Source organism: Astyanax mexicanus, chromosome 13 (assembly GCF_023375975.1).
Source record: "Astyanax mexicanus isolate ESR-SI-001 chromosome 13, AstMex3_surface, whole genome shotgun sequence".
In the NCBI taxonomy this organism is placed as follows: Eukaryota; Metazoa; Chordata; class Actinopteri; order Characiformes; family Acestrorhamphidae; genus Astyanax; species Astyanax mexicanus.
In genome coordinates this window covers 22,911,847-22,939,745 of record NC_064420.1, presented here as the reverse complement: position 1 = coordinate 22,939,745, position 27,899 = coordinate 22,911,847, and the positions used below count along the sequence as shown (strand labels likewise).

Below are 27,899 nucleotides of genomic sequence, written 5' to 3'. Positions count from 1 at the left end.
TGCAATATTTTGAGCAAAATTGTGCTCTTACCCTGCTAATTGAACCTTCACACTCTGCTCTTACTGGTGCAATGTGCAAATAATGAAGATTGGCCACCAGGCTGCTCCAATTTAGCCATGAAACCTCCCACACTAAAATGACAGGTGTTTCAGTTTCACTGTCCAACCCCTGTAGATTGCAGCTTTAGTTACTATAGTTATTATTAATTACTATAGCCATTTTTAATGCCTGAAACTGAACTTTGGATGTAGCTTGTTTTGTTTACATCAAAAGATTCTTTAATCTGATCTGAATTATATGTGAATGTTTTTTTCAGTGACGTTTTGTGTTTTTGTGTGTGCCCTAAACTGCTGCTTTTTAGAATAACACACATAACCAGCAGTAGCATCACACAACAGCAGTGCTGTATCACTAATCCATCTTTTGGTTATGAAGTAATGAGGATATAATGCATAACACTAGTCTAAAAATCAGCCGTCAAAAACAGCCTAAATAGTCCAAAACAGCCGTATTGGCCAAGAACAAAAACACAAACAGCTAAAGACACAAAACAATTTAATGAGCAGATTAGATTTAATGCAGTATAGTATCCAGGATCAAACTCTTCACAATATACACTTACAAATAAAGGCTACTAAATGTATCATATTAAAAGCAGGCAGCAGAGCAAAAGGCAGAACGGGAGCAGCCCAAGCATGATCACTTGATTCCCTCAGTGATGAGCAGCTTTATTAAACCCAGTGACAGTGCAGAGCATCTACCATGGGTTTGGAAGGATTCGTAACATTTTTATAACTGTAACAAGTAACGATGCAACATGAATTAGAGTAAAAGTATTAAACTAACTAAAAATAGGAAGTAATACAGTAGATACAGATTCAGAATTTTAGTACTTAGGGACATAAGTGAAGTAGTTCTATGTCGTCACTACACATCTCTAATTAAAGGACAATTTAGTCCAGAACATTTACAACATCTAAAAGTTATTTAAACTTTAAAACAAAGCTTTTCCAACAAGAGCTCCGTACGGAACCAATGTTATTCTATGGCATAGCTCCAAATAGCCTTTTGAGGCACATTTATTTTTAAGAGTCTCTGTAAAACACACAGTCAGTAACTCACATAATGAAGTACATTAATGCAGTGCATGATTGACTTTGACTCTAGAAATGAATTCCATGTAAATAAACAAACGAACAAACAAACTCTCTCTATATATGATTTAAAACAGGTCATACTGGAGTTTTCAAAACATATGATTTTACATAAAAAACTGCATATGAATTTAGTGTGTTCGAACAGATCAAATTCGTGGAGTTGTTCTCATTTAAAGGTCGTAAATGCTTAATTTTTAAAACACACTCTATTAGACATTGTTGTATCGTTGTATGGTTCATTATAAAAAACTTTAAATGTCATCACTGCAGTAATAATAGTAATAATAGTTTGAAGAAGTGTGATTTTATGTATTTTTTGCTTTCTATTACTGTCTCTATTCTCTCGGCCCCCACGTTTCTGGAGTTATCTCTGTCAGCTCGAATTCTCGCATGGCAAATGTCACGTCACGCCACTTCCTGAAGTAATGTTTTCTCTGTGTGGCGACGTCCTGAACCACGAAACTCTCAATTTTCACAATCGGCAGATCCTGCGAACACACAACAATACATTTACACATATATTTGTAGTAAAGAATTATAATTAAATAGTAAATTAATAACAATGGAAATGAGGTGTGTTCAGGTAAATTTCTGGAGTATTGCTATCTGGGCAAGGGAAAACACACTTGCCCTACTGACTGATTAGAACCCTGACAACAGTCAAACATCAGACGCTCATTGCTATTTTGGCAATGCTGGTGTGCCGTGCATGGCCAGAGTGTGTACACCCCTATTCGTTACACACACACATGAACACGCAACAGTGCACAGACACAATTTTTACATCAACAATAAACAGAATACCATATTTTTCGCACTGTAAGGTGCACTTAAAATCCTATCATTTCACCAAAAATCGTCTGTGGGTCTTATAAACTGGTGCACTCTATGTATAAATTTTATCAGTCAGGTTGTAAGGAACAGTAAAGCTACTCCACTGAAGTGCAGTGTTATACAGGAGTTTTAGTTTAGTTCTCCAGCACCGGGGATGGAGTAGCATTAGCATTAGCTGCTAACTGCTAAATCACTGTTCAGAGGGGAGTATTATCGGACTGTAGCCTGCTGTTAACCCCTCCTAGCACTGCTGGAGCAACATTAGCATAACCTGCTACTGCGCTAGCTACTTCGCCATTCAGAGGGGAGTATATTGGACTGTAGCCTGCTGCTATCCCCTGCTAGCACTGCTGGAGCAGCATTAGCAATACCGGCTAACCACGCTAGCTCTTTTGCAATTCAGAGGAGAGTATATCGGACTGTAGCCTGCAGGTTTACCATGTTTAAACAAGCTACATGGGACGAACTGCTAGCTAATATTGCCCTGGCGATAGGGTTCCTCAGGGTCTCACATCTCACATCTTTTCTTTTTTATGTTTTTTTGCACATAACAATAATAATTGAGACCTGTTTTCCATCAGAATAAATCATTAACCACTACCCAATGAAACAATAGCTTAGCCCCGCCCACTGCACTGAAAAAAAAAAAAAAACAGCAAATCAGACCTTAGGGCATGGCAGCACTAGTGCCAATTAAGCAAAGTAAGATCTAATTTTTACTAACACTTTTTTACATTTACATTTTTTCATGTTTATTTTACAGGTACAAAAAAATAAGAGACGAAATAAAAATAATAAGTTTCTTTCATTTTACCAAATTGAAAAGCTCTGGAATATAATCAAGAGGAAGATAGATAATCACAAGCCATCAAACCAAACTGAACTGCTTGAATTTTTCAACCAGGAGTGGCATAAAGTTATCCAAAAGCAGTGTTTAAAACTGGTGGAGGAGAACATGCCAAGATGCATGAAAACTGTGCTTAAAAACCAGGGTTATTCAACCAAATATTGATTTCTGAACTCTTAAAACTTTATGAATATGAACTTGTTTTCTTTGCATTATTTGAGGTCTGAAAGCTCTGAGTCTTTTTTGTTATTTCAGCCATTTCTCATTTTCTGCAAATAAATGCTCTAAATTACAATGTTTTTATTTGGAATTTGGGAGAAATGTTGTTCGTAGTTTATAGAATAAAACAACAATGTTCATTTTACTCAAACATATAACTATAAATAGCAAAATCAGAAAAACTGATTCAAAAACTGAAGTGGTCTCTTAATTTATTCCAGCGGTGTAAAAGTAAAAAGGCGTCAAAAGTAAACTAAAAATGTTAAACACAGGCTTTCAATGCAAGCAACATTTTAAATGCAATTAAATAATTTAGTTAATTGTATTTATTTTGTATATATAGATATTTTATATTTCTATATTAGAGTCCTCTTTTGTGTGCATCACAGGCATCATTCTTCTATTTTTCACTGGAATATAATTCAAGTCTAATAGGGTTAGGGAACGAGAGGAACAAAAGTCATGACTGGCCTTTAAAAGGTGCTAAAGCTGTTAAAGGTCTCACTTTAAAAGCAATTTAAAAGCTGCATGTGTTTGAAAGAGAATAGCTACAGTCACAGGATCTATAAGAGCAACGCACATGTAAGAGTGAAGAGTTGGCCTTCAGCCGGACCTGCTGCAGATGAGTTAAGGGGTCATAGGTCATAGTTTCCATAAGTAAGGTTATTAAAAGTCAACACACCTTTATGTTGAGATATGAAGCAATGATGCCCCAGTCCAGTTTACACTCAGCGCAGAGCATCTTCTGTGTTTTAGTGATTCCATCAAAGCTCCTGGGGTTGAGGTGAGGGTTAGTGACACAGCGCTTAAATACAGTGTGATCGAGGATAATGTGGTGGCACTCCTGAGAGAGAGAGACAGAGAGAGAGAGAAATAAAGAGAGAGAGAGAGAGAGAGAGAGAGAGAGAGGAAGACAGAGAGATAAAGAGAGAGAGAGAAATAAAGAGAGAGAGAGAGATTTAGCATTTAGACATTAGCAAGTAGAGGGATTAGGGCTTTAGTAGATTTGGGGGTTTTGGGTTTAGTGTTTAACATATTCAGGAGGATAGGGATTCTAAAGGTAGGATTTAGGTGTGAAATAAGTTCAACAGGGGGTTGAGTTTAGTGTTTAGGGAAGATTAGGATTTAGTGTTTAGGAGGGGTTGGGTTTAGTGTTCAGGAGGTTCAGCAGTGGTTAGAGTTTAGTGTTTAGGAGGTTCAGCAGTGGTTAGGGTTTAGTGTTCAGGAGGTTCAGCAGTGGTTAGGGTTTAGTGTTCAGGAGGTTCAGCAGTGGTTAGGGTTAAGTGTTCAGGAGGTACAGCAGTGGTTAGGGTTTAGTGTTCAGGAGGTGCATCAGGGGTTAGAGTTTAGTGTTTAGGAGGGGTTAGGGTTAAGTGTTTAGGAGGTTCAGCAGTGGTTAGGGTTAAGTGTTAGGAGGTGCAGCAGTGGTTAGGGTTTAGTGTTAGGAGGTGCAGCAGTGGTTAGGGTTTAGTGTTAGGAGGTGCAGCAGTGGTTAGGGTTTAGTGTTAGGAGGTGCAGCAGTGGTTAGGGTTTAGTGTTAGGAGGTGCAGCAGTGGTTAGGGTTAGTTGTTTAGGAGGAATTAGGGTTAAGTGTTTAGGAGGAGTTAGGGTTATGTGTTCAAGAGGTTCAGACGTGGTTAGGGGTAAGTGTTTAGGAGGTTTAGCAGTGGTTAGAGTTTAGTGTTTAGGAGGGGTTAGGGTTTAGTATTTAAGAGGTTTAGCAGGGGTTAGGGTTAAGTGTTTAGAAGGTTTAGCAGGGGTTAGGGTTTAGTGTTTAGATGGGATTCGGGTTTAGTGTTTAGAAGGTTCAGCAGGGGTTAGGGTTTAGTGTTTAGAAGGTGCAGCAGTGGTTAGGGTTTAGTGTTTAGGAGGTTCAGCAGTGGTTAGGGTTTAGTGTTTAGGAGGTTTAGCAGTGGTTAGGGTTAAGTATTTAGGAGGTTCAGCAGTGGTTAGGGTTTAGTGTTTAGGAGGTTTAGCAGTGGTTAGGGTTAAGTATTTAGGAGGTTCAGCAGTGGTTAGGGTTTAGTGTTTTGGAGGTTCAGCAGGGGTTAGGTTTTAGTGTTTAGGACAGGGTTAGGGTTAAGTGTTTAGGAGGTTCAGCAGTGGTTAGGGTTTAGTGTTTAGGAGGTTCAGCAGTGGTTAGAGTTTAGTGTTTAGGAGGTTCAGCAGTGGTTAGGGTTTAGTGTTTAGGAGGTTTAGCAGTGGTTAGGGTTAAGTATTTAGGAGGTTCAGCAGTGGTTAGGGTTTAGTGTTTAGGAGGTTCAGCAGGGGTTAGGTTTTAGTGTTTAGGACGGGGTTAGGGTTAAGTGTTTAGGAGGTTTAGCAGTGGTTAGGGTTAAGTATTTAGGAGGTTCAGCAGTGGTTAGGGTTTAGTGTTTAGGAGGTTCAGCAGGGGTTAGGTTTTAGTGTTTAGGACGGGGTTAGGGTTAAGTGTTTAGGAGGTTTAGCAGTGGTTAGGGTTTAGTGTTTGGGAGGTTCAGCAGTGGTTAGAGTTAAGTATTTAGGAGGTTCAGCAGTGGTTAGGGTTTAGTGTTTGGGAGTGGTTAGGGTTTAGTGTTTAGAAGAGGTTAGGGTTTAGTGTTAAGGAGGTTCAGCAGTGGTTAGGGTCAAGTGTTTAGGAGGTTTAGCAGTGGCTAGAGTTTAGTGTTTGGGAGTGATTAGGGTTTAGTGTTTAGAAAGGGTTAGGGTTAAGTGTTTAAGAGGTTCAGCAGTGGTTAGGGTTTAGTGTTTGGGAGGTTCAGCAGGGGTTAGTGTTTAGGAGGAGTTAGGGTTAAGTGTTTAGAAGGTTCAGCAGTGGTTAGGGTTTAGTGTTTGGGAGGTTCAGCAGTGGTTAGGGTTTTAATGTTTAGAAGGTTCAGGAAAGATTAGGGTTTAGAGTTTAGGAAATTACTAAGGGGTTTTTTTTTAAGTTAAATAAGTCTAGTTTTAAATTAAATCAAATTTAAAAGTACAGTTTTATCGCCAAAATGAGAAACTCTTTAGTGTAGATTGATGCTTAATCTTGGTTTGCAGGTTTATAGGGATTAGTGGTTTTGTGGGTGTTTACCTTCAGCACTCGTAGATCATCACTGACACATGCAAACGCGTTACACTTTGCACACAGCAGCTTATAACTGCCCACTGTCCGAGGCTTCTCTGGACTTCGGCTCTCAAAATCTCTACTGGCCTTGTCTTCCCTCTGAAACAATTTCACCTACACACACACACGCACACACAGAGACATTGTATCATCACTGTTGTATCAAAGTTTTATTTCAGATACACCAAACATACCAGAAAACTGTTACATTAACTACAGTCAAAAGTTTAAACAGATGACAGAAAATCACACTGTATGATTGCTTTGCTGATGACACTCAGCTATACCTGTCATTCTCACCTGAAGATCACTTAATCTCTGCACGGATATCGCAGTGTCTCTCTGACATATCCTCATGGATGAAGGAGCATCACCTTCAACTAAATCTCTCGAAGACTGAACTTCTGGTTATACCAGCAAAACTATCTATTCAACACAACTTATCTATAACCATCGACTCTCTCTCTCCTGATTAAATATTAAGGAATGATTTACATGCACCTACTGTCACCCCTTCTCTGAAGGGTTAGAAGGGCCTCACTGCACACCACTGCCATTAAGTCTGCCAGTGTGTTTTAGTTAGTTTTGGGTTTAAACTGCACACTGTTTTCTTGTTATCTTCTACTATATAGGCTGTGTCTCTATTGATTGGTTTGTAGAATGTTGTCAATTAGTAAAGTTCCTTTTCTAGGTTCTTTTTCTTCTTCTTTTGTTTAATGCGTGACGATAACCTGCTTCAGCCTATGCCCTGTAAAAGACCGTAGCAACAAAAAAGGAGTGTTTACACTGTTAAAAATACAGACCAGGCTTCAGATTTTTGGTTTCGGGACCAATCGACCCAAGTAACAATGAGACAGTCAGGATCTAGACCTCGATACTTTAGCCTATGGGCAGGTGAGCGTGTGCTCCGACAGTTTAACCTGCAGACGGCTGGGGCTTCACCTTGGCCTGGAGTGTCTCAGGTGATGCCTGCAGGCTGACGATGGCTTTCTCTACTATTTTCTCTCTCTCCATGTTCTGCTTCTCCTTTTCAATACGCTCATTCCTGCTGGAGATCAGAAAACATCTACTGCCCGCAGCCCTGCCACGACCTTAACACACACACACAGCACACACACACACACACACACAAGCACAAAGAATAAGTTACAGATTAATCTGAGTGAGGCGCTGCAGGGGCACTCTGCCACCTAGTGGATAAACTTTCCCTCCTGTGTCTGAACCTCATTACAAATTTATTACAAAATATTTCAGGTTTTACAGTTCTTACTATTATAGACACACCTTCTCATTCAATGTTTTTATTATTTTGTTGTTCCTACACTGTAATTGAATTTCTTGAAGTCATCCAGACTATGAAGGAATACATATGGAATTATGTAATAAACTTGAACATGGTTAAACAAACCAAAATAATAGCAAAATAATAGCTTTTAGGTGATCTTATGTAGGGAGCTGTATCTGAGGCTGATGATATCCTGTGCAACAGAGGTAGCTCTTGCTTGTATAACATTTTTAAAGGGGATACTTTTAAAGTTCTTACTTTTTTTTGAATGACTGACCTTCATTTCCTTTTTTTAATATTTTATTTTAAATTTTTAATCCCATTTTCTTCCCAATTTTACAAGGCCAATTACCCAACCGACTCATTAGGACTCCCTCTATTACTAGTGATGCCCCAACACCAGAAAGGTGAAGATTAGCACATGCCACTACCTCTTTTCAAACTGCTGCTGATGCAGCACACTTGGAGGAAAACGCAGCCACTCAGCTCCGATACAACAGTTCACAGACGCCTTGTGCTGATCGACATCACCCTTTCGGAGTGATGTGGTGAGAGAGCGCCATCTACCCACCCAAGGGTAGGGCAACTGTGCTCTCACGGGGCTCCAGTAGCTGATGGCAAGCTACATGAACAGGATTCGAACCAGTGATCTCTTAATCATAGTGGCAGTGCTTAACCCACTGAACCATTCAAAGCCCTGACCTTTATTTCTTAAAATAATTGTTTTTTTTTACTTAGTTGAGTAGTTCTTGCCATAATATGTATTGGAACATTACTTAAATGGATCTTTTCACTGAATACCAACTCCACCTCTTCACAACTTTACAACTGATGCTCTCAAACACATTAAAAGAACAAGCGATTCCAAACCAGGTAACTCTACCTCATAAAGCTGATGGAGAAAAAGCTAAAACGTGCAAAACTTGGAAGAATTTATAACATAAAACATATTCTTATTTTTTTAATAATTAATTCCATATTTTTTCTTCATAGTTTGGAGGACTTTAGTATAACAGTACAGTATTATCTACAGCGCAGAAAATGTTTAAATAATGAAAAAAACACTGAATTTAAGGTATGTCCACACTTTAACACAGCATAACAGTTATTACAATATTGCAGTACCTCGAACTTGCACCATCTTCACCACATTGCCCACGTACTCATACATGAGCACCAGGTTGCACTGTGGGATATCGATGCCCTCGTCAGCAACGGAGGTGGCGATTAGGATCTTAATGTGGTCAGAAGTTTTAAAGGAGTCCAGAACGCCCTTCTGACTGGTCAGCGTCATCCCTACAGCAAACACATCAGATCAGAACACTCACAGAGTGTGGGAGGTGGGTAATCTTATCTGCAACGGTTGTGTGTGGTGGGTTCATGTTATCTATCCAATCAAGCTAGAGAAGTCACCTTTGCTGACACTGTAATTATTTGGTTTCATAATGTAAATAATAATAATAATAATAATAATAATAATAATCAGATTAACTTCTGTTCTTCTGCTTTATACCTGTCCTTTGTGGATAACACTGGAAACACATGTTGTACATTATACCCAACCAACCAAACACACTACTGCAACTTATACTGCCATGCCAAAAGTCATGGGATAATGTAGACTGTATGTCAACTTGTCACGTTTCACTTGTGAGATGCTTGATATCTTGTGAGTGGTGTTCAACATTGTTGGCAAGTGTGCTCATGGCAAGGCAACATGAATAGTCAGTGTCACACCATACCTGTCAAGTTTTGGATTTAAAAAAAAGGGAAATTTTCCACCACCCGCTTTGAGCCGTCCCACTAGCCCAGGGGTGTCCAAACTACGGCCCGCAGGCCATTTGCGGCCTGTTTCCTGTTTTGGAGCGGCACGCGAGGTATTTTAGAAATAGAATGAAAGTTGGCCCGCTGTTAAGCAGGTTTATATAATCTGCGCATGAGGGTGCGCATTTCTAGCACAAAAACGGAGCAAAAGAGTCTAAAAGCGGAGAGAGTGCGCATTTCTAGCGCAGAAAAACGGAGCAAAAGAGTCTAAAAGCGGAGAGAGTGCGCATTTCTAGCGCAGAAAAACGGGCCAAATGAGTCTAAAAGCGGAGAGAGTGAGCATTTCTAGCGCAGAAAAACGGGCCAAAGAGTCTAAAAGCGGAGAGAGTGCGCATTTCTAGCGCAGAAAAACGGGCCAAAGAGTCTAAAAGCAGAGAGAGTGAGCATTTCTAGCGCAGAAAAACGGGCCAAAGAGTCTAAAAGCGGAGAGAGTGCGCATTTCTAGCGCAGAAAAATGGGGCAAAAGAGTTTTAAGTGAAATTATGAAAATTATATAAATCATGAAATTAAACATCAATTTGAAAAATCTTAGTTTACACAACACTGTCAAAGATAAAGATAGTTAGTCAAGTAAAATGGTGTGTAAATGAAAGTAATCAGGAAAAATGTATTATTTAAAGTGGTAAATTTCATTATTTGTTTTATTACAGAGTGTGGCCCGTGACTTCAAATATATTTCTCCTTCTGGCCCCCAACAAAAAAAGTTTGGACACCCCTGCTCTAGCCCAACCGAGGTTCAGTATCCCTTACATTTTAAAACTGGTTTAGAAGAAATCTAAAATCTAAAACCACCTGTGAACCTCTTACAAAATACAATAATGTAGTTAGATGATCAGAATCTGATCCTAATTTTGTTGACACTAAAATGCTGAGGACATTCCTACATATGTAATTCTTATATTAAGGCCTAAATGAAAACACTTTTCTAGATATCTACAAGTCTTCACTTTTTTGGCAGGAATGACCTATGTTGTGAAAAAAAAAGACACAGGAATGTTATTTTTTTATGATATAATACCAAAAATTTTGTACTAATACTAAATTTGGAGGATGGCGGGAAGGAGGGGTAAAATATGGTAGTTTACCGGCCAACAAAATGGGAGACTTGACAGGTATGTGTCACACATTCACTTAAAATAAATCATAAAAAGCATTACCACCCACAACTGACAGTGCTATGGATGGTAATGATTGTGACCGGTGGCATCTGGCTAAAATTGTCCATGCGAACAGACAAGCGACTCATATCCACATTCAGTGCAGGAGGCCCTACACATATCCCACAGTTCAGTGCAGGGTTCTTTAGCTTCCATGTGACAGCAAAAGTCATGAGAATCAATTATATTTCTTGTCCCATGGCATGTTAGTGTAGTTTACATGTGTGTGTGTGTCTGCGTGTGTGTGCGCACGTGTGTACCTGAGCCCACCATCTGGGAAGATTTTCTTCCTCGTCCAATCAAAACTCCAGGATTTAAAAACTTGAGAGAATCCGTCTCATCTATCCACTTTTTCAGAGCCTGTCTCAAACACAGTGGAGGAGAAAGAGAAAAATACACACAATGTCAATTATAAAACAGTTTTACATTTTATATACACTAGCAGTTAAACGTTTTAGAACTTTAATCTTTATTTTTGCCATTTAGTACAAATGTTCATATGTTAGTAGGTTCTATTGTAAAAAATCCTGAAAAAATCATATATTGTTTAAAAAACAGAACAATTAATTGGTTAAGAGCTTACAGCTGGTAGGTAGCAATGAAAAATAAAGAAAATTTTGGAATGGATGTTGAAAAAATGTCTGTAGTAAAGCAGTATTGGAACAGATTGTGTTACTGCATTCTTTACTGCAGCATTTACACATTTACACAGAGCACTTTCAAATTTACATCATAACAACTAAAAAAAAGGCCGAAACACAGAGGCAACACCTTTAGCTCTGCTAAACATGATTGGACTAAGTGTCAGTTTTAGCAGTTAAGAGAAGAATTATTGTTAGGTCTGACAGGTGAATTGCAGTGATAATATCAATGCTAAAACGAGAAATGAAAAAAAAAAACATCACTGCTACTGGACAGCTAAGGTTAAGGTTGTAGTGTGTAAACAATTAATTATTGGTTAAATATAACTGTGATAATAAACAATTATATATAATTTAACATTTAACACAAATATACAAAACAAATAAATATAACTATATATTTTTTAAATAATAAAATATAATAATTAGATAAAAATGTATTATTCTGACATCAGCGAGGGCTCTTGTCCGGACAAACAGCACGGTGCGGGTTTGATCGTTATTACGATATTCTTCCTCCAGGATGAACTTTAGCTCCTGTAGTTTAGGGTTCTCCTGCCCCTCTGTGGCCAAATGCAGCAACTGCTCCCTCTGAACTGCAGTAACAACAAACCAAACACACATTAAACAGCATCAAAACAGCACAGACACACTGACCTGAGAACAGATTTCTGTTCAGAGCTGTAACTGACTAGTACTCCTCCCTGTGCTGGATATGAGCATCAGATACATTACATTAGTAACTGATTACAGTGTTACACCATCATAGTAGCAGATACATGTAAAACTTTAATTATAATTTAGTTATAATAAATAATTAACAAATAAATAAATACATAAATAATAATCAGAAAAGATCATTATTTTAAAAATTACCATCGAAGAATGCAGTGAGCGTTCTCTCTGTGCTGTCGTAGCCGGCCTTGCGGACCTGCTCGATGAAGGCCTGCAGATAATCCAGAGCGTCTTTGGTCCGAGCGTCCTCGTTAATGATCAGAGCGTCGTTATATTTCTGATAACACACACACACATCACACATACACATTAAAGCAGCATTACACAACAATTTAAACCACCCTTAAAGAACACATGCATTTCTGGACAAGCTGAGAGATACATAAGCAGCATACTTTACACAGATGGGTTACGAAGTGTTACTTTGTTCTCATAGGGAGAGGGAGTCTCCCCTCTCTCTCACTCTCTCACACTCTCTTTCTCCCCTCTCTCGCACACTCCTCCCTTTTCATCCCTTTCTCCTTCTTTCTCTCTCTCACGCTTTAAAACTATACTTTTACAAGACACCCTCTCTCACTCTCTCTCTCTCTCTCTCACGCTCTAAAACTATACTTTTAAGAGACAACCTCTCTCTCTCTCTCTCTCTCTCTCACACACACACACTCCTAAACTCTACTTTTAACAGACAACCACTCTCTCTCTTTCTTTCTCTCTCTCTCTCTCTTAAACACTCTCTTATACAATATATTTGAGACAACCACTCTCTCTCTCTCTCTCTCTCTCTCTCTCTCTCTCTCTCTCTCTCTTACACACTCCTAAACTCTACTTTTAACAGACAACCCACTCTCTCTCTCTCTCTCTTAAACACACTCTTATACAATATATTTGAGACAACCACTCTCTCTCTCTCTTTTCTCTCTCTCTCTCTCTCTCTCTCTCTCACACTCCTAAACTCTACTTTTAAAAGACAACCACTCTCTCTCTCTCTCTCTCTCTCTCTCTCTCTTAAACAAACTCTTATACGATATATTTGAGTCAACCACTCTCTCTTTCTCACTCCCCTCTCTCTCCCTCTCTTTCTCTCACACACTCTTTCTCTGCTCTCTCGCACACTCCCCCATTTTCATCTCTTTCTTCCTCTTTTTCACGCTCTAAAACTATACTATTACAAGACAACCTCCCTCTCTCCCTCTTTCTCTCTCTCTCTCCAACAGTCTTAAACTCTACTTTTTTTACTTTTAAAAGACAACCACTCTTTCTCTCTCTTTTTCTCACTCTCTAAAGCTATACTTTTGCAAGACAACCTCTCTCTCACTCTGTCTCTCCCTTTCTCTCATGCTCTAAAACTCTACTTTTAACAGACAACCCCTCTCTCACACTGTCTTAACACACACTTTTAAGAGATAACCACTCTCTCTCTCTCTCTCTCTCTCTCTCTCTGTCTTAAACACACTCCTATATGATATATTTGAGACAACCACTCTCTCTTCTTCACTCCCCCCTCTCTCACTCTTTCTTTCTCCCCTCTCTCGCACACTCCCCCCTGTTCATCCCTTTCTCCCTCTTTCTCACACTCTAAAACTATACTATTACAAGACAACCTCCCTCTCTCTCTTTCTTTTTTTTCTCTCTCTCTTCATCACTCTCTCTGTGGAGCTTGAATGAACTCTGGCCTCCCGCAGCTGAACTGTCAGACTAAGAAGCGGACGTGGCTGCTTGCACAAGTGTCCCACCAGGGAGAACACTGCTGATCACGAGCAGCGTGGCAGAGACCCCCACTAGCTGCTTAAGCTAGCTAAAACCCCTGCAGGATTGCAGTGATAAGGAAGACTGAAGGTAAATGCTTTAAAGGCTTTAAAAAAATTAATGCAATTATTTTCACATATCATCATTATTATTAACACTATATATATATATATATATATATATATATATTTTTTTTTTAAATTAAATAAAAAAGTACAAAAAATCGCCCAATTGAATTAAATTCCCTAGAATCTGTCACTACTAACACACCACCACCATAATAGTAATAACAACCCAAATAATAGCTGCTTTGTTTGCAGAGAAACAGATGCAAAAAGACTACAGTCAAAATTTACAGAATTACAAAGTATCCTATATGCTCAGTAGAACTGAAAAAAATTAATACTGCTCATGAAGACATGGGGATGATCATAATGTTATGGCTGGTTGGTGTTTGTGCCTCACCCCAGCGCAGCACTCGAATGTTGCCTGTACGCTTGGCTGCACAAAGACTTTAATACTATTCTTACGCTATTTTTGAACTATTTTTAAACTGCTTTTATACTATTTTTATTGTGCCTTTATACAATTTTGTCAGATTTGTTTCTTTACAATGGTAATCTGTGTGCTTTCAAGAGGTGCAACCTGAGCAACAGTGAACAAACATTAAAGACTTCAATCTTAAAAGTTAAAACCTGTCTTTCCTGCTCCTTCAAAACTACACACGCACACACACGCACACAAACACACACACAAAGACACACAGACACACGTGCTTACTCGCAGGTGCTCAGTGTAGTTGAATAAAGCCCTGCAGACTCTTCTCTCCTGCTCAGGGTCAGTCAGCCGCAGTAGCTTACAGCGCTTCTGAACGTCCACAATCCACTGCTCATACTTCTGACTGCCATAATCACGATTCAGAATGGGTGAGAGAGAATCTGTTACAGAGAGAGAGAGAGAGAGAGAGAGAAAGAGAGAGAGAAATATATAAAGTAAGTAAGTAAGTAAGCTTTATTTATAAAGCACTCTTTACACAGCTTCCATTGCCCAAAGTGCTGTAAAATCATAATGAACTCATAAATACTGTAAATGATGAATTAAGTAAAATAAAAGAATGGATGGACAGAAATAAGTTATCATTAAATTTAAATAAAACAAAAGCAATGATATTTGGTAATGATAAGATTAATTCTGTATTTCAAATAAGCATAGATGGTGCCCAAATTGGAAGTGTAACTGAAAACAATTTTTTAGGAGTAATAATAGACAGTAAATTAACATGGAAAGCCCACATCAGACACATAAAAACAAAAATTTCAAAAAGCCTCTCTATTATGAATAAAGTACAGCAATTCCTCGATTATAAAGCAAAAAAGTTATTGTGGGTATCTGTTTATTATGATTGTTTCCTTTCCTTACCATTGCATGTTTTGTTGTTCTCTTATCACTGTTGGTATGTGCTTTGTATGTTTGTTTTGTTCGTTTTTTTTCTTTGTTACCGTAACTAGTATGGTTGCCCTCTCACCATTGTTGGTATGAGGGCTGCTTGTGTATAGTATTAGAACTTTCTTTACTATCGCTGTTAGTATCTAGGTTAGAGGATTCTAAGTATTTGTAAATTTAATTTTCTCTGTTGTTAAGATTCATCTAATGTAAGTCGATGGGAAGTGGCTATGTAAGCTATGTAAGTTATGTTAATTTTGAAGGAAGGGGTGGGTTTAAATAATTTTCTTCTTCCCACTCCTTTTTGAGTAGCTGTATTGTATATCTTCGGCTCAAAATAAATAAAAAAAGCAAGCAAGCAAGCAAGCAAGGAATACATATGTTTTTTTGCTTTACCAATATAGGCTCTTCTATGTCCCATTGACTTATATGAGGCATCTGAGATATACTATTACAGTGAAAAACACATACACTGCCTGGCCAAAAAAAAGTCGCCACCAAAAAAAAAAGGTCACACTAATATTGAGTTTGACTGTCTTTAGCTTTGATTGGGATTTTGATTTGGCTTGGTTTCAATAAGCTTCTGCAATGTCACAAGATTTATTTCAATCCAGTGTTGCATTCATTTTTCACCAAGATCTGCAGCAGCATTGATGATGGTAGAGTCTGACAGCTGAACAAAGCAGCACTTCTCCATCCAGCACATCCCAAAGATTCTCAATGAGGTTAAGATCGGGACTCTGTGGTGAACTCTCTCAATCCATGTGTGAAAATGATGATCTCATGCTCCCTGAATCACTCTTTCACAATTCCAGCACCATGAATGCTGATATTGTTATCTAGGAATATGCTCATGTCATCTGGGAAGAAAAAAATCCATTGCTGGAATAACCTGGTCTATATTCAGTATATTCAGGCAGTCAGCTGACCTCATTCTTTCAGCACATACTGTTGCTGAACCTAAACCTGACCAACTGCAGCATCAACCCCAGTTAAATAACTTGTTAGCAGCTGAAAGACAAACGTACATGCAGTAATTATCCAATAGGAGGCTCGTACCTATTTGCTTAGTTAAATCCAGGTGGCGACTTTTTTTTGGTTAGGCAGTGTATTTTGGACAGACAAATCAATATACAATTTTTTTCTTTTAGAAGAAATGGACAGTGTAAACTACCACATGCTGCAGAATTAGAAGATATGGGAACAGGACTGGCCTGCTTTCAGTCCTGACCTGTCTCCAGTATAAAATAGAAAAAGCTAAAAGATTAGACAACAAGCACAACAAGTACTGCCCATGCCAAAATGCCTTTCATGTGAGAAGGAATTACAGTTTTAATTAGGTTTTAATTGCTTTATTGTTCCAACTTGGATACATATTGTCTGCAATAAAAAAAAAAAAATCCAAAGTAAGTAATCCAAAGCATGTTCCATACTATCCAAACCTTTTCCGTTATGGGGTTATACGTTTGTGTGTGTGTGTGTGTGTGTTTGTGTGTGTGTGTGTGTTGCGTACCTATGTCATAGATCTTCTTGGCCAGCTGTTCAATGTTACACATGATGTTTCTGATGATCCTGATGAAGGGGTCCGAGATGGGGGATGCAGGTACCTCAAAAAATTCTACACACAATAAATATATTTTAAGTTATTATTTAAGTGCATTATTGAGGTTAATTTATGATTATAAGTGCATTGCTGAGGTAAATTCATGATTAGAATTACCCTGCTGAGGATAAACTTGTAGAAAAAGTGCGTTCATGATTTTGAATTCGTTTGGGTATAGGTTCGGTTTTGGCCCAAAAAATCATTTTGGTGCATCCCCACAGTTCAAAACAGTTTAGGGCTGGTGAACATTACTAGAGACATTTTTTTAAATCCTAAAATCAGCATTATACTAAACACCCTGTTGTGTAAAAGATTTAGATCTAAACTTAGCAGATCTTCTTCACAACTAATGAACACGTGTATAAGCAAATAGTCACCTTTCTCAGGTATGTGTACATATGATCTGAGCTCATCTATGTTCTTGGTAACGGTGGCGATAACTCTGGTGTCCAGGTTGGCACACAGGTGGCAAATGTTCATCTCTGCCTCCTGCTGGTTCTTAAAACTTCCGACACCTACTGATGCTGTAAAACCCACCACCTACAGAGAGAGAGAGAGAGAGAGAGAGAGAGAGGCATTATTAAAATAGAAGATCATACAAAATACATTCTATAGTCCATACAAGAAGGTTCTGTTTGGTAAGCAATATATGTTGTGATTAGTGTAGTGGTCAATTAAAAACTAACCTGAACTCTGTTATAGTGTTCAACCACCAAAAAACAACATATATTTTAAATGTCCACATGTTTATGGACACCCTTTCTAATAAATGTATTCAGCTACTTAAAGTTGCACCCATTGCAGAAGTAGGTTTGTGATCATCCAACATTGCATATTCAATCAATTTTTATTGTTTTTTTAAGGCAGGGTTTTTTTATTCAACTGTTAATTGAATATAGTTCACAAATACACAATTAAACAAACATATACAAATATAATAAAATCCCATAGGGATGATCTTACATTAATTATTAATACATTAATACATTTAAATTTAAATATAAATTATGAAAATTTAGTGTTAAGAAGAAGAAACGTGATTAATAGATTAATAATAGAAAATTTGTATTTTTTTTCTTTCGATTGAAAGCCCTACTTACTATGCTTAACTTCTTTTTAAGAAAGTTGTACAGGACAAGGATAGTTACCTGAGCTAAGTTAGCCATAGCATTAGTTTATTCCCCAAAAGACTGGCTGCCTTTGTCTGTGTGAGATAAATTTACTACAATTGCACTACTGAGGTAAATGTTTGACCAGAGTAGCACTGCTGAGGCAATTTTTGATCAGGTTGATTTGATCATGATTAGAAGTGCACTGCTGTGATAAATTCATGATTATTAGTGCATTACTGAGGTAAATTCATGATTAGAAGTGCACTGCTGAGATAAATTCATGATTGTTAGTGCACTGCTGAGGATAAATTTGTAAAAAAAAAAAAAGGGTGTTCAGGATTCTGTATGTTTTGGTTTGTTTGGGTAAATGTTCGGTTTTGGCCAAACTTTTGATTTTGTTGCATTCCTACAGTTCAGAACAATTTTAGGGCTGGTAAACTATTTTAAATTATAAAGTCAGCATCAGACTAAACAATTTTGATCTAAACTTAGCAGACACATTTGTTTACAACTAATGAACAAATGTGTATAGGAGGCAGGGTCTTTAAGCAGATCCCAGCTGGCAGCTCAATCAGTCCAATACAGTGTATTCCAAAATGGATTAATTAACAGTGCTGGAATATCGCGATACCAAACAGGCTGAACTAAATGGTTCGATAAATTACAGAAAGCTGTTAAATCCCTAATTAATACAGCGCATGTTGTGTTTTAAAGACAATTGTACGGGTCATCAAGCACCATATCAGCACCATATCAGCATAAACCTGCATAGTTTCACCACACCAGCCTTTCATCCTGTGTTTATGAGTGTGTGTGTGTAAAGTGACTGACCTGTGGCAGTGTGTGTGCGCTGCTGGTGAGTTTGGTATCCAGGTAGCGGCTCATGATGTTGTTGTAGGGGTGTTTTCCCGTGGTATTGTGACACTCGTCCAGCAGCAGCAGAGTGAAGACATCCAGAGACGGCAGGTCTTTATTCTGCAGAGCGTTCACCAGGATCTGAGGGGTCAGCACTACCACCTCGTTACGGTCCACCACAGAGCGCAGACACACCCCTACATCTGTATCCCCACACACACCAGTCACTCTGCAAGACACACACACACAATTACACTCATTTAAATACTCAGAAACACAGCTGCTTAAAATGTATTACAATAATTGACTTTCTAATTGGTGTGTCAGCATGTGGAGGTATGAATATGCCTAATTGTGTGTGTGTGTGTGTGTGTGTGTGTGTGTGTGTGTGTGTGTGTGTGTGTGTGTGTGTGGAAATAGCACCTTCTGGGCCATTTAAAAGCATGAATGTGTGTGGGTTGGAGTGGTAGCATATGTGTGTATATAAATGATATGTGTATATAGAATATTTCTCAGCTGCTGTCATTTTATACATATAATATATACATATAATATATACAGCTCTGTAAAAAATGAAGAGACCTCTTCAGTTTCTGAATCAGTTTCTCTGATTTTGCTATTTATAGGTTTATGTTTGAGTAAAATGAACATTGTTGTTTTATTCTATAAACTACGGACATCATTTCTCCCAAATTCCAAATAAACATTTTGTCATTTAGAAAATGAGAAAAAGATGAAGATCTTTCAGACCTCAAATAATGCAAAGAAAGCAAGTTCATATTCATAAAGTTTTAAGAGTTCACAAATCAATATTTGGTGTAATAACCCTGGTGTTTAATTACAGTTTTCATGCATCTTGGCATGTTCTCCTCCACTAGTCTTACACACTGCTTTTGGATAACTTTATGCCACTCCAGGTGCAAAAATTCAAGCAGTTCAGTTTGGTTTGGTTTGGTTTGATGGCTTGTGATCATCTAACTTCCTCTTGATTATATTCCAGAGCTTTTCAATTTGGAAAAATAAAAGAAACTCATAATTTTTAAGTGATTTTTTTTCCAAAGCTGTATGTGTGTGTATGTGTGAGTGTGTGCTCATACCTGACATCAGGGTCTTTGCTGAAGTGATCTATAAAGAGTTTGTACTGCTGTGCGTAAACTTCCACCTTGGTTGCCATAAACACCACCTTTGCCTTTCCAGGAAACTTTTTGAGGTGATGTTCACAGATTGCCAAGGCAACGATAGTCTTTCCACAACCTGAACAAGACAATAATTACCACACTATTAAAAACATGATCATCAAAACATCAACACCATTAGAAACACAAAGGGGCAGAATTTTCAAAAGAGGACAATAAAATAGACTATTTAAGATGGAATATTTTGTTTACATTTCAACGCAGATTTAAGGTCTCTAAATTTGAAGAAATTCCACAGATTGTAACAAATTTGCAAAACACACCAACAAATATATGTTAATATCAGTGTGGTAACACATGTATTACTAACTTACATCTGTGTAACAGTGGCTTGCAAAAGTATTCATACCCCTTGGACCTTTTTTACATTTTGTCACCTTACAACCACAAACTTAAATGCATTTTATTGAGATTTTAAGTAAGAGTCAAATTTTTTTATCAAATAAAAATCTGTATTTGGTAGGTTTGCAGCATAGAATACGTTTTTCCATTCTCGGATGATGGATTAAACAGTGCTCCTTCATATGCTCAAAACTTCAGATATGTTATATAACCTTAACCTGCTTTAAACGTCTCGACAACTTTATCTCTGACCTGTCGGGTGAGTTCTTTGGTCTTTGTGATGCTGTTTGTTCACTAGTGTTCTCTAACAAACCAATGAGGCCTCCACAGAACAGCTGTGTTTATACTGAGACTAAATCACACACAGCTGGACTCCTTTATTTTTAGGGGTTTAGGAGTAAAGGGGCTGAATACTTTTGCACGTCACACTTTTCATTTTATTAAATTTTGAAAATCATGTATTTTTTTGTTAGACTGCACAGTTGTGCGCTACTTTGTGTTGGCCTTTCACTTAAAAATCTCAATAAATACATTAAAATTTGTGACAAAAGGTGAAAAGGTTCAAGGGGTATCAATACTTTTGCAAGGCACTGTATATCACTAAATGATCATGGTATGATCATAAGGCAGGATTCTGTTAATTTAACAGTTAAAGTTACTTCCAAGCTTGACTAGTATGTAGAATGATACCTCCATATAAAATAGGAATTCCATTTAACATTTAGTCTAAATTTATGAATTATATTTTGATGCATATTTATATTATTGGGCAGGAGGGTGGAATTCACAATCGAATTGGTCTGGACTTTTTGTTTAAAAAAACATAAGAACCCCTGCCTGGGTTGCGCATGGTAGACGAATGGCTGTGAAAGATGTGCTGAGGTAAATTTACAGATGTATTAAAGCTATATCTGTTTATTTATTTTATTTTACATTTTACATTTTGGCCTTTTTTTTACCTTTTTATATTATTTCTACTGTCTATGTTAATCTTATTATGATCTTAGTGTTACTTTTAGCTACTTAAATTCTTTAGTCTTCTATTATTTGTTATTTTTTATTATTATAACTATTGATCTTTTTTATTTGACTGCTTCAAATTTAAGCCTGTCCTTTATCCTTTTATTTTGAATTATAATTTTTTTTTAATGAAATCATAATTGTTTGTTTGCCATTGAATTTTAATGTTTTTTTTATGAAGTTTCTTATTTTTGCTTATCCTGATTATTTAATTTTATTTTTCAATGCCATTAAGTTGTAAATGCTTGACTGCATTGAAAATGAATCCTTAATGTATTCCCGAGTGAAAATAAAGGTTGATTGATTTTTGATATCTTATACAATGTAGTATAGCTAATCTTATATCTATGAGGTTTTTTGTCACATTTGTCACCTTGTTTCGTGTGTAGTTTTTGCAGGGTGGGATGTTTGCATTTCAAAAACACACAGACACACACACACACACACACACACACACACACACACACACACACACACACACACACGCACACACACGCACACACACATTACCAGTAGGAGCGCAGATGATGGTGTTCTGTCCGCTGAAGGCGGCCTCGGCCAGTTCTTTCTGATATTCTCTCAGCTTCTTTTCCGCTGACCTCCCCAGACCAGCTGTGATACCTGTAGAGTCATGAACGTGTTAGAGTGCAAACACGAGTGTGAATGAAAACATATCTTTGTGTGTGCATATGTTAATGTGTGTGTGTGTGTGTGTGTACCTGCTCCTTCACTGGGCTGGTCAGAGGAACTGATCTCGTTAATGCTCTTCAGCAGGCCTTCATTACTCTCTCCATCCTCTGTAAACTCAAAACGCACGGTCGACATGGTGTCCATGTTCTCCTCACACTCTTCTGACACACACATCTCCTCACTCTCATCTGGAAGAAACAGAAGACGGGGTGTCTAAATCTGAACATGTGTGTATATAGAGGGTTAGCTACAAAATGTGTTGAATTGAATCACAATATATTAGTTTAATAAAGTTCAATAAAGTATTAGTTATTTGCTCGTCTGCATTTGCAGACATATGAATTTCACTGACATCCCATACTTAATCGATAGAGCAGGGTTCTGCAATAGGCGTCTCGCAGGCCAGATGTGGCCTGCAAGCATGAAACATCTGGCCCGTGACGTTTATTGAACTGTACTGAACAATAATTAAAACAATAAATAAATTAAATGCTTCTCTGGCAAGCTTTTGTTTACATTCCTCCCCTGTCTCTCTGTCACACTAGTTTTCCGCCCGTTCTCATTTTTCCACCTCTTCTAGGGCTCCCCATCTCCATATAAGGGGCCCTGTCCCAATTCACTACTCCGGGGCATTGCTAGTGTAAAAGAATGCGACCCTGACAACACGGGTTCAATCCCATGTAAGGATCAGTGTGTTTATTTTTTTATTTCTTTTTGGGTTTACTGACTTTTAATTCAACTGTTCTGCAATTGGGTTCAACAACCCTCTGGGCTGGAGAGCTACAAATCACTCCATCCCATTACACTTCATTTTTCAAAACATATTTTTTTGTGGCCCGCCACGTAATGGCTCGGAAAATATCTGGACCGCGGCCAAACTTAATTGCCGACCCCTGCAATAGGGGTTTAATATGAAGTATTATCTGTACAGACCAGTCAAGTTCTTCCACACCACACTAGTTCATCCATGGTTTCATGAACCTCGTTTATAAACTGCTGCACAGTAATGTTGGAACATGCTCATATTTTTTTCTGCAAAGTTGGAAGCATGAAATTGTCCAAAATCTCCTGGTATGCTAAGGAATTAAGAGTTCATTTTACTAGAACTCTAGAACATAATCCCCCCTCCACCAAACTTTACACTTCGCACAATGTAGTCAGACAAGTACCGTTCTCTTGGCAACTGCCAAACCCAGACTCATCCATCAGATTGTCAGACGTAGAAGCATATTTCGTCAATCCAAATTCCACCACTCCAGAAGAGTCCAAACCTTCAGAATAGCTCTAAAGTTCAACGGTGGCGAGCTTTAAACAAATGCACATTTGCATAATTTACATTGTGCTTGGTAATGTAAGGTTGGGATTCAGCTGACCTTGCTCTGTCATTTTACCCAGCCTACCACTTTGTGTCTGAGTTGATATATCAAGTCACTTCCACTTTGTTATAATACCACTGACAGTTGACTGTGGAATATTTAGTAGCGAGGAAATTTCACGACTGTACTTGTTTCGTTTCTAAAATAAAAGCATGTCCTTTAACTCACCCAGTATTAGGGCTGCATGATATACTATTTAAGCATCGTCATCGCAATGTGCACATGCACAACAGTCGCATCGCCGGACGTGCGATATCACTTAAGGCGATTAAATCAAACACGTCATGTTGCAATGTTTTGATTCGTGACACAACTAGTAGATACACAGCGCCGTCTCTGTGTCTGTGTGAGTGACAGGCTGCTGCTGCCTGCACAAGAAGTGCGAGGGGGAGGGGGAGCACGAGTAAGCACGAGGTTACTGCATGGCCTCTATCCACATGGTTGGGCATGTGCTTGTAAACGCATGTGTTGAAAGCTGTGCATCTCAGTCCAGCACAGTTGTGTGCAGATATTTCCAGTTACAGCTGAATTCAGGCTTTTAATTCCAGAAAAAACATGCCAAGATGCATGAAAGCTCTGCATCTTTTTGCTATTTCAGCCATTTTCTCTGAAAACGGCGGGGCTGGTAAAGTCATGGACCTGTATTGTTTATTATTGCGATGTGTGTGTCAGGGTGTTAAAAGTGTACCAGGCTCCAGCAGCTGTAGAGCGAGTTTCTGGCTGCAGTTATAGAGAGCAGTCTTCAGCATTTTGAACCACTGTTTATCACAGCGTCTCAGACTCTTCACCAGTCGCTCACTCGCTGCCACACATCCACACTGATCCTCCACCTGATACACACACAAAATAAAATTGATTAAAAACAGATATAACAAATACATACACAGTTATGACAGTTACTTAGCTAACAGAGTGGTTCCTGTGTTTAAAGAACATGAACCAGAACACACACAGTTTTTGTGTGAGTATGTGTGTATGTTTCTCACCGCTCTGATCTCCTCACGCTCTCTGTGTGTGAGGCAGTCGCTCAGGTGGGAGAGCAGCTCTCGGGGCTTCATGTTTTTGGTGATGGACGGCTCAACGCGGTCCAGCAGCGTCCTACAATCCTGCAGGTCTTCCAGCTCAGCAAAATTCCAATCACTGACTGCGGCATGCAGACCTGTGTACTCTAAATACACACACACACACACACACACACATATAAATAAACGGTCCATTCCACAGAATGGGTGCCATTTGTACCTCTTCTAAATTAAACTTAATTATTTCATACATTTAACTATTCAAAACATGTACTGGTTAAACTGTATTTAAAAGTCATTTTGTGTAAACATTTATAGATGCAATTTCCTAGAGGCAGAAATGGCACCGATTCAGCAGAACATGTCATATACAGTAACAAGGGCCAAATTTAGACCCTTAAATAATTTAGTAAAAGTGTTTAATAAAGCAAATCTTGCTATTAACTCTAATGGATTCATCCTTAGGATGAAAAACTCCTGTATTAAATTGTAGCCATGTGATCAGAGACGGTGGATTTACCCGAGGCCAGCAGCGTGTCCAGAAAGGCTTGGAACCAGCCCTCTGCCTCCAGCTGAAACATCTTGTCCAGCAGCATCTGAGCTGCAGACGTCACCGACGCCTTCTCCTCAGAGAGGATTCGCTCCACAGACTCTGGACAGGAAAGAGCGAGAGTTTAGAGTCCTTCAAAATGTGTCCTCTATCCTCTCTATTCCTCTATACCTGACCTGCACTTTGTCCGTTTATTAAAAGCCTCTACTTTTCAGTTATATTTGTTAACCAGTTCATTATAAATATATTTTATACAAGCTAGACTCCATCTAGACAAGGGAAGAGACCACCATAGTACCACCTCTAGCCAGATATTAGTTGAGTGGTTGACCATTCTCAGCATATCAGTATTCCCAGTATGACTGAGGCAAATAACAACATCAAGTAGGAAGCTGTTTGGATCAAAGCTCCAAACAAAGTGGGCTTAGAAGTGTACCTTAGAATTTGTTCCGCTTGTCATGACATATTATACCGCTCTGGAAACAAATAAGAGACCACTTCAGTTTCTGAAGCAGTTTCTCTATTTTTTGCTATTTATAGGAGCAAAATGAACCTTGTTATTTTATTCTATAAACTACGGACAACGTTTCCCCCAAATTCCGTATAAAATTGTCATTTAAAGCATTTATTTGCAGAAAATGAAAAATGGTGCAGAGCTTTCAAACCCTGAAATAATGCAAAGAAAACATGTTCATATTCATAAAGTTTTAAGAGTTCAGAAATCAATATTTGGTGGAAAAACCCTGTTTTTTAATCACAGTTTTCATGCGTTTTGGCATGTTCTCCTCCACCAGTCTTACACACTGCTTTTGGATAACTTTATGCCACTCCTGGTGCAAAAAGTCAATCCATCTTCCTCCTGATTACATTCCAGAGGTTTTTCAATTTGGTAAAATCTGAGAAACTCATTATTTTTAAGTGGTCTCTTATTATTTTCCAGAGCTGTATACATCAGTTTTTTACAAGTGTATACATGTAAAGAAGAAGGTTTAGAAGAGAGTGAGGAATTTGATTCAGCGTTTCATACAAAAGTCCAAACCAATGGACTGTGACTCCTGGGAGATTTTCAGGATAAATACTCAAAGCTATGTTTCACGGTTTAATTTGTAGTTTGTTTCCTCATTCCACTCAGAGCTTGAAAGCTTGTGCGCCCTTGTGAATTTATATTTTTACACTAATGTGCCATAAAACTTTAAAAGATTATTACACAAGACCTTAAAGTAAGTATGGAAAACCAAATCAAACAAATGAAACTTAATAATAAACATGTTAGACTTGCTCATTTAATCACTGAAGAAAATCCAACATTATGTACCTGTGGGAGGTTAAATTATTTACGCTTTAAATCAGAAGGTGAAATCTGAGTCAGGTGTGTGTAGGCAACTTTCTTTATTCAAAGAACAGGAACATTTCAAAGGATGATCCTTGTGTTTGTGGGATTGTGTCATGGCACAAACAAAAGAGAGCCCCAGAATGCTAAAAAACAGACTGAAAAACATTATAAAACCATCTCTAAAGATTCTGGACTATACCAGTCTACAGTCAGACAGACTGTGTACAAATAGGGGATGTTTGAGGACATTGTTAGCCTCCCCAGGAGTGGTCCACCAACAAAGATCACTACAGGAGCTTGGCATGCAATAGTCTACAAGCTCACAAAGGATCCCAGGGTAACTTCAAAGCATCTTACGGCCTTTCTCCCAATGGCTAATATTAATGTTCATGAGTTCACCATCAGGAGAACACTAAACAATGGTGTAAACAGCAGGTTTGCACAGAGAAAGCTGCAGATCTCCACAAAGAACATTGCTGCCAGTTTGCAGTACGCTAAAGCTCACATGGGCAAGCTGAAAAAACAAATGGAGTGAAATTTTTTTTTAGTTAAAAGATGAGACCAAAAAGAATAATTTGAGTTTAAATGAGAAGTGTTATATTTGTAGAAAGGACAACACTGAATTCCAGCATCAAAACCTTATCTCATCTGTGAAACACGGTGGTGTTAGTATCAGGTCTGAGCCTATTTTGCTGCATTTGGTCTGGGAAAGCTTGCCATCGTTGTGGAAACAACAAATTGTAAAGGAAAAAATCTGTACGAAAGTCTGTAAACTAAATCTCACAACAACATGCAGAACTTTGGATTTGATATACCACACAGTGGACCAACACCAGCAGATGACATGGCTCTCCAAACCATCACTGATCATCAGTAAATCAAGGGATCAGAGTCTGGAGGAAAAGTGGAGAGGCTTCTTGAGGTCCAGTGTTAAGTTTCCACAATCAGTGATGGTTTGGAGATCCATCTCATCTGCCCACACTGCCAAAAGTACCAAATGGTCTTATATATATTTTAAAATTTTCTCAGACAATTTTGAGAAATCCCACAAATTTTGTGTTTTCATTGGCTGTAAACCATAATCATCAACAATAAAATAAATACACACTTAAAATAGATTACTCTGTGTGTAATACATCTATATAATATATGAGTTTCACATTTTGAACTGAATTACTGAAATAAAGCATCTTTTCAATTACATTATTATTTTTAAGATGCATTAGTACTACATATCATTGCACATATGCAGTATTTTATTTATGACCCACTTATACACTGCCGTGTAACATTAAGTTAAGAATGAATAAATTAGTAAGTAAGCAAATACATTAATTTATGTATTTAAGGTACGTAAATTTGTTGCCATGATATAGAGGGTTATAGAATACTTTTAACTTCGACTCAAGTCACTTTTTTGATGGAGCACTTGACGTTACTTTTACTCTAAGTGTTTTTTAGCATTTTATACCTCTCTGACTGTCAGCAGTAATGTTTTTATAAGCGAAGACTTTGGAGTGTCCAAAAGTCAGTGTATCACAGCTACAGCTACAGGTGTAAACAACATAGAATTACCAGCCAAGTGCTTCATTCTGCTGCTCTCAAACTCACACTTACCTTCATCCAGGTACTCGCTCAGGAACACTTTGATGTAAGACGGTCGTAAAACCTGGACGATATATTTACTAAAGATCCGCAGGTTCTGTTTCTCCAGCTCGTACATTTTCTCCGCCGGGAGAGCCGGAGTCTCTGGAGCTGCTGAGCACCGCCAGCCAGTACCACTTTATCCTCAACACCCGTACTGCGCCAGGCCCCGCCTCCTGCGCCACGAT

General features: G+C 38.2%; 1 protein-coding gene across 1 annotated transcript; it reads right to left on the bottom strand.

The window, feature by feature from the left end:
• Positions 1 to 539: 539 nt before the first annotated feature.
• Positions 540 to 27,836, bottom strand: ddx58 (DEAD (Asp-Glu-Ala-Asp) box polypeptide 58). The gene is made up of 19 exons (XM_022662151.2): positions 27,685 to 27,836; positions 24,705 to 24,836; positions 24,149 to 24,330; positions 23,851 to 23,992; positions 21,816 to 21,974; positions 21,607 to 21,717; positions 19,636 to 19,792; positions 18,515 to 18,767; positions 16,949 to 17,111; positions 16,482 to 16,586; positions 14,306 to 14,463; positions 11,921 to 12,056; positions 11,495 to 11,640; positions 10,664 to 10,763; positions 8,548 to 8,718; positions 7,080 to 7,228; positions 6,105 to 6,251; positions 3,741 to 3,902; positions 540 to 1,646 (listed from the first exon to the last, which is right to left on the bottom strand). The coding sequence occupies exons 1-19, from the start codon at positions 27,788 to 27,790 to the stop codon at positions 1,494 to 1,496; spliced, it is 2,832 nt and encodes a 943-aa protein (XP_022517872.2). The 5' UTR covers positions 27,791 to 27,836; the 3' UTR covers positions 540 to 1,493.
• Between the last annotated feature and the right edge of the window lie 63 nt (positions 27,837 to 27,899).

Excerpts from the sequence above, each read along its gene's own strand:
- ddx58 (XM_022662151.2), bottom strand. The coding sequence starts at position 27,790 with ATGTACGAGCTGGAGAAACAGAACCTGCGGATCTTTAGTAAATATATC. Across the intron at positions 18,768-19,635 it reads AGCAAAGACCCTGATGTCAG|AGTGACTGGTGTGTGTGGGG; the intron begins GTATGAGCACAC and ends TGTGTCTTGCAG. Across the intron at positions 7,229-8,547 it reads GAAGATGGTGCAAGTTCGAG|GTCGTGGCAGGGCTGCGGGC; the intron begins GTACTGCAATAT and ends GTGTGTGTTAAG.